Source organism: Engraulis encrasicolus, chromosome 1 (assembly GCF_034702125.1).
Source record: "Engraulis encrasicolus isolate BLACKSEA-1 chromosome 1, IST_EnEncr_1.0, whole genome shotgun sequence".
NCBI lineage: Eukaryota > Metazoa > Chordata > Actinopteri > Clupeiformes > Engraulidae > Engraulis > Engraulis encrasicolus.
Window position 1 is genome coordinate 52,998,046 of NC_085857.1, and position 7,500 is coordinate 53,005,545.

A 7,500-nucleotide genomic window follows, 5' to 3' on the forward strand; every position below is an offset into this window, starting at 1 on the left:
ACACACACACACACACACACACATTCCCATACAGGGGCCCATGAGGGAACCGTCTGGGGTGATTTTGGGGCGGGGTCACCCAGGGTTGTGGGGGCCTGTGGCGCAATGGATAACGCGTCTGACTACGGATCAGAAGATTCTAGGTTCGACTCCTGGCAGGCTCGCAACACTTTTAAACACACACACATCAGAAGAGTCAGTAAAGCAGAAAATGGTACCCTGCTTGACCACCTCAGGGGAGCATTTCTCAAAAGCATAGTTGTTAGCCCATAGGCAACTTGGGCAGTTGCCAATGGGAAATTGCATTGCAAACAACAAAGTAGCTAACGTAGTTAGAACTATCGTTTCGAGAAATGCACCCCAGATTCAATATAAACAGACTAATTTATTTATTTATTTGTACATGGGGAATGCCTCTTGAGATGCAACATCTCATTTTCAGTAGGGTCCACTAATGCCCACTGTATCTTTCTAGATCATAGAGTAAGTGCAATGCAACATCCTTTGAGCTTATGACTGAAAAGTAAGATCAATAGTATAACTTAAATGACATACACCGCATTCCAAATCATTATGCAAATGACATTGTCACTGATTTCCCTAAATAATCAATATAAATGACAGTCATCATAATTTTCAAGTCATCAGCCATTAGAGGAAGATTCATTCAAAAACATTTGAACTGCACTCTAATGGCTGATGACTTGAAAATTATGATGACTGTAGTTATATTGATTATTTAGTGAAAATGTCATTTGCAGAATACTTTGGAATGTGGTGTATTAGACAGGTCATCAGTTGGGAAAATTAGGCCTTTCGTCCTACTAATTTTCGCAGCCATAGACTCTGTGTGCATTTCAATCATTATTTTCAGCACTTTCCTTTGGATATTGCAAGGTGGCCAACTTTATTTTCATTTCTTTTAGTTTAGTCACCCTTTGTAAACATGTATGTAAGGAAATAGGACAGAATAGTGCTGAAATTAGTTCACCGTTCTTGTTCTGCTCTCGGAGGAGGCGGACGTGTTTCTTCAGAGCTCCTGAGCTCTCTTTTCCCCTCCCTTCCCCTCTCCCCTCTCCCCTCCTCCTCTCACTATCTCTTCCCCGGCTGCTGCACTCTGTCTTGTCTGACTTTAATTTTCTGCTGAGACTCCACGCTGTCCTGTTCTCCTGAAAAGAAATTAACAATGGATTTGGTCAACTGGTCTTTCAACGCAATTGACACCATCTTTTCGAAGATCAAAGTGGGTTCGGGGGAGCCCAACTGTCCTGATGGGACGACGGCGGCTGGCTATGTGATGGACTCGTGGGGGAAGTGGAACGTCATGTGTCTGGCTCCGTTAAACATTGAGGACGTAGAAGATGTCTACACTTTCGGCTACTTGGTGGCAAGTTCCTTGGGAATTGGATTATCCTTGGGACTGCTGTACCGCATTTGCTCAAAGATATGGGCAGCCATTAGGGGCCCCAGGCTGTCCGGCTCAATTGACCGGTTGGGCAGTGAGATTCGAGCACAGAATGTGGTCGTGAATCGCGCTTTGGAGGGTTTTGTGGCAGGTCAGCGCCAGATGGACAAATTGACTGAAGTGATTGTGGCCGAACATCGCCACCTTGAAGCGATTGATCGCCGCATTGATGGACTTGTCGCGCACGATCGCCAGATGGAATCGATCGGTTTGGGAGATAGGTTGCTCGAAATTCTGCTGTACGTGAAACGTGTGGCCAGTCACATGAGAATTACCGCAGAATCGTAAAAGGAATGTCTGCAATAACCCAAACATAAATCTTATTTTGCTTTGGCGCCCCAGCTGCAGCTGCAGCGACCTGACCAAGGTCAGGACTCTTATCTCTCCTTGGAGGACAAGCAATGTCTGGACTCTCTGCCTCCCTCAACTACCACAGGCACCTGGAGACGTTTTTCACTTGCTATGGGACAGTGCAAGGCCGTCCCTGGGACGGTTTGAGCTATGGCTCAGAGTGGGGTGATAAGCTATCCAGTGCCCACCCCTCCCCTCTCTTCAACGCCTCCTCCGCGCTTTCTGACCCCCCCTCCCCCCGGTTTTGTACAATGTCTGCGTCTCCACTGCTTATAGCCATAATGAGGTTTTTTGTCTATACCTTGATGTTGTGTTTGCAATGTGGAGCTATGGAATCTTTTTCTCCTCATCCTTACCCAATGTTGTCTAACACTTGTCTAAAACCAAGATTTGTGAAGGTGGATGCGCGCAGTAGCGCAGTTCGTCCCAGGTGTACTAAACTTTGTATTAGTTTACGCTGCTACTAAGTATTGTACCCGAAACACAATTTCGTTGCCTTTTTGACAATTGACAATGACAATAAACTCTTGATTGATTGATTGATTGATTGAATATTACCTTATAGTACAATGTAAAATGCATGAAAACAAGTCATTTTGGAAAATGGCGGCCATATTGAATTCTGAGCAAAAATTGACGTGGCCCCATGGTTTAATTTCTTCCAATAGGGCATCTGGTCAGTAATCCACAGAGAAAAGTGCGGTAGGACGAAAGGCCTAATTTTCCCAGCTGATGACCTGTCTATATTTATCCATTTTTGTGAAATTATGCTGACACAAAAGTGAGTACACCCCTGTGTTAAACTCTCATATAGTGTTTGAGAAGGGGCCGTGTTGGCCCGAAACATCTCGAATTTGAAAGGGATTAAAAGAGAGGTCATCGGTATGCGTTTCATCCTTGCCTTATATACACTGGGCCTAGTCTTGTTCATTAGTTAGCCTACATTCTGTTACAATTTTGCTTGGCTGCCTTTATTTATTTATTTTACGTATTTTTATTTTTCCTAGCCAGTGTTGCACTGGTATACGGGGCGTTTAAGTTTTGTGTCCTTTATATATATATCTATTTATTTATTATTTTTAACTAACTAATGTGTTAACTAATGTGCTTTGTTTATTTATCTATTTGATTTCTCTCTAGCCTTCACTGTACAGCACTTTGGTCAGTTTTGTACTGTTTTTAAATGTGCTTTATAAATAAAATTTACTTACTTACTTACTTACTTATATTGATTTTTTACATTCTGAGTCTGAACCTGGCTAAACTAGATGGTTTTAGATTATCATGAGAGTATCACGATCTGCTTCAGTAGTCACAGCACATGTTGACAAGCATATCTCTTTTGGGGAAATTCAGTCTCCTACTGTTGATGGCATCCATACAGCTCCCAAACCATTTCAGTCCCACCACCATGCATGGGGCACTTTTCTTTGTCCAGATCACTTTTTACCATCGCACATGCTTGACACCATTTAATGCAAATTCGTTTATCATGGTCGCATCAAAGTCAAACAAACAAAGGATATGGGTTACTGTAAACATGTCCTGTGATCTAATGACAAGATAAACAAATTGGCTTTAGATGTGTGGTGGTAAAAAGCAATTCTTACAAAAAAGTGTGCCATGCTTTAAGTCAAGCATGGTAGTGGCACGGCTGACAAGTTATACTATTGACCTTACTTTTCTGTCATAAGCTCAAAGGATGTTGCATTACATTTACCCTATGATCGTTTTGTTTTGATTGGAATATTGTTCAAATGTTACTTTTCAACAGGGGTGTACTCATTATTGCTGTGCACTGTATTTAAGAAAATGAGGACTCCAGGCTCTTCTATTAGATGATTTACCTCTAGCACTAGGTTAACTACTGAACCAGCTCCTTAGTACAGTCAAGGGCTGAACAATGAAACAACAGAACTGCAGTTTCTGCTCATAAGTGCTGACATTCAGACCACCTTTGGGTTGTTTTAACACACACACACACACACGCACGCGCGCACACACACACACACACACACACACACACACACACACACACACACACACACACACACAAAATACACACGCACACTTAAAACCCACAAGTGCACACACACACACACATACACACACAAAATACACACGCACACGCCACACCACACCCCCACACTCTATGCCCTCAAAAGCCACCCCTACTCCCTTCTTTTTCAAATCTCCCTCTCTCACACACACACACGGAGCCCCTCCCCCGCCACCCTGACATCATGTTGGGGGCGGGGTCTGCTGGAGTTGTGGGGGCCTGTGGCGCAATGGATAACGCGTCTGACTACGGATCAGAAGATTCTAGGTTCGACTCCTGGCAGGCTCGCAACACTTTTGGACACATAACCACAATGTGGAAATCACTATACTGACATGCACACAGAGAGAAGAAAAAAAAGGTTTCTTGACTGAAAAGGAAAAACATACATAAGAAAGAGTTGTGTGTGAGAGAGAGAGAGAATAACCAAAGACGGAGAAGAAAAGGAAGTTTATCTAAAGAGTTCCAGTTTGCACCAGCTTGTTGCAGACACATTAGTGGAAAGTGTGTGTGTGTGTGTGTGTGTGTGTGATCTACCCACCCTGAGGTAGAACTCCTGCCTGTCGTTTCCCGAGGCGATGCTGAAGGTGTGTATCATACTGCTACTGGCATCTGTAGAGGCCACCTGCACACACAGTGCACACACGCACACATTAATACTCAATTACACACACACACACACACACACACCACTGAAACTCTCTCTCTCTCGCTCTCTGTCACACACACACACACACACACACACACACACACACACACACACACACACACACACACACACACACACACACACACACACACACACACACCACTGAAACTCTCTCTCTCCCTCCCTCTCTCTCTCTTTGTCACACACACACCTACCGTACACGCACACTGTAAAGTGCAGATTACAGTTCTGCCTCTGCGTCCTTTGGGCATGTTTGCTGCTATGGATCTACACACAAGGTTTCATGCCGTTAACCACATTTGGCTACCAGGCTACAAGGCTACAGTACAGTAGTCAGACTGCAGGCATTGTGCCAAGAGTGCTTAACTGGTGTAAGTTATTGTTTGTTTCTTACTTACGTACTAATTTAGTAATCGTAGCTTCATTTACTTACACACACTAAAAAGAAAGCATTCATATTTCACAGAATATTGTCAAATCTGCTCTCATAAACTACCGATGTCGTGCTGCCACGAGAACAAGGAAGTAGGGAGACGGCCAATCACAGCGTCTTTTCTCTGCAACCTTCGCGTACCTCCGATGCGTGGTCAGGATTTTCTTGAGGCGGCGATGACGGTTGCAGAGCCTCTGCGCGGGGGGCGTGGTCACGCACAGAGGCAGATTTGGCAGACGCAGAGGCTCTGCAACCATCTGCGCCAAAAAGCATAAATTAGGCTTAACACCCACCCACACACACACACACACACCCTCACCTGGAAGAGGTCTGCGGGGAGTGTCCGTCCTGATGTGATGCTCATATACTTGTAGACCATGGAGGAGGGAAGACCTCGACACGCAGGCACATCCGAACGACACGCACAACGCCTAACGGGTGGAGATAAAGAGAGGAGAGAGAGAGAGAGGCAGGGGGAGTGAGAGAGAGAGAGGGATGAGAAGCAAGGTTGATGGAGCGAGAGAAGTGAAGAGAGAGAGAGAGAAAGAGAAGCAGAGAGAGAGAGAGAGAGAGAGAGAGAGAGAGAGAGAGAGAGAGAGAATAATGCATATATATGTTCATTACTGTAAGAGGAAGAGAGAGGGGAATGTTTCAGCTTTTCTCATGTGTGTGTGTGTGTGTCTCACCCCTCTGCAAAGGCTGCGACTGTGTGTGTGTGTGTGTGTGTGTGTGTGTGGTGTGTGTGTGTGTGTGTGTGTGTGTGTGTGTGTCTCACCCCTCTGCAAAGGCTGCGACTGTGTGTGTGTGTGTGTGTGTGTGTGTGTGGTGTGTGTGTGTGTATATATGTGTGTGTGTGTGTGTGTCTCACCCCTCTGCAAAGGCTGCGACTGTGTGTGCGTGTGTGTGTATGTGTGTGTGTGTGTGTGTCTCACCCCTCTGCAAAGGCTGCGACTGTGTGTGTGTGTGTGTATATGTGTGTGCGTGTGTGTGCCTCACCCCTCTGCGATGGCGGTGTAGGGCGGTCTGCATGGGTTTCTGGGGAAGCAGCGATATCCTCCATGGTAGTTCCAGCACAGCTGATCCGCAGAGCAGTAGTGGCCCTCCTCACACTCATTCCTATCTGTCATAATAATGACAATAATAATAATAATTATTATTATATATTAGTAATAGATATCCTCCATCCACCCAACTCACACTCATTCCTATCTGTCATAATAATAATACTAATAATGACAATTATAATAATAGTAACATATTAGTAATAAGGATATCCTCCATAGTAGAGCAGTAGTGACCCTCCTCACACTCATTTCTATCTGATAACAACATCAATAACAATAATAATAATACAAATAATAAGTTTGCAATAATAATGCAATAATGCGTTTTATTTCATTTAATCCACCTCCCTTTCATTCCTGTGTGTAAGCTTGGTAATGATAATAATAATAACTAGAGGCACTCTGAGAGTGCAGACCTCCGCCAAAGGAAGCTGTTGGATGCAACACTTGAGTGTTACACCCTATTTTTATTTCAAGCCTTTTTCTGGAGTTAGAGACTGGAATGTCAAAAGTCGCCCTATCCCGCAATTCAATTTGCAGTCACTAGGGGCGTCTAGATTTGTAGGCTAGCAATGGTGAAGAATCTTTAGAAAGGTCCTGGTTCCCGTTCATGATCCGGATCACCACCAGAATTTACTCAATTGTTCCCTTGGTCATTTCCAACAACTCCACAAAGTTGCATCCAAATCCGTTCACGAGTTTTTGAGTTATCCTGTTGACAAACAGAAAGACGGGCAGACAAACCAACGCGACAGAAAACAATACCTCCTTGGCGGAGGTAATAACAACAACAACAAAATCAACCGTAACGCTGCGTGTAGATCAGAAACGACCTACACCACCCAGGTAGCTGAGGTCACAGAAGAGGTTTCGCCATGAATTCGCTTTCTTCATTCTGTACGTGACATCGATTTAGCTTATCTCATAACGGCTCTGACTTGACAGTAGAGCATGACACAGGAGTGGATTTTCACTCCCGTCCCATCCCGGTCGCAGAAAAATAATCCCATCCCGTCCCATCCCGGACTGGAGTAAAGGAAACAAATCCCATCCCGTCGACTCCTGAAAAGAATGCTTCCCAATCCTGCCCACTCTCACTCAAAATCAATCCTACTCCCTCCCACTCTCGTTTCGTAAATAATTATACAATAGTTAGATCCGGTCAATTTATTTTGCGATATCTGATTGGATGAGACGCGTTCTACTGGCATTCTACGCGTCGGTAAGGAGGATGATGTCTAGGTGGACATCATCCCCGGAGACTCATCACACCTAATAATCACTCCGCCGTGGATAGAATGTAACCAGGGCCGCGCATTTTGAACTCGCCATCATTCTATCTCATAGTCTAGGCTACTGCGGAGAAAGTGAATGTAACCAGGGCCGCGTAGTTTGAACTCACCATCATTCTATTCCATTGTTCTATGCTGGACTAAGTTGGGCGCACGCACGCCCGCA

The 7,500-nt window shown here is 44.7% G+C and overlaps 1 protein-coding gene and 2 non-coding genes across 3 annotated transcripts in view; 2 read left to right on the forward strand and 1 right to left on the reverse strand.

The window, feature by feature from the left end:
* LOC134454421 (EGF-containing fibulin-like extracellular matrix protein 1) overlaps positions 1–7,500 on the reverse strand; it is a 27,952-nt gene that overhangs the window by 4,158 nt on the left and 16,294 nt on the right. The window contains exons 7-9 of the mRNA XM_063205412.1: positions 5,975–6,098; positions 5,298–5,409; positions 4,417–4,500 (exon numbers count right to left, since the gene is read on the reverse strand). Coding sequence (XP_063061482.1) covers positions 4,417–4,500; positions 5,298–5,409; positions 5,975–6,098 — 320 coding nt within the window. The remainder of the gene's footprint in view (positions 1–4,416; positions 4,501–5,297; positions 5,410–5,974; positions 6,099–7,500) is intronic.
* trnar-acg (transfer RNA arginine (anticodon ACG)) lies at positions 92–164 on the forward strand. Its single transcript has one exon. It is a non-coding gene; the product is annotated as a tRNA-Arg (tRNA).
* On the forward strand, positions 4,091–4,163 carry trnar-acg (transfer RNA arginine (anticodon ACG)). The gene has a single exon. It is a non-coding gene; the product is annotated as a tRNA-Arg (tRNA).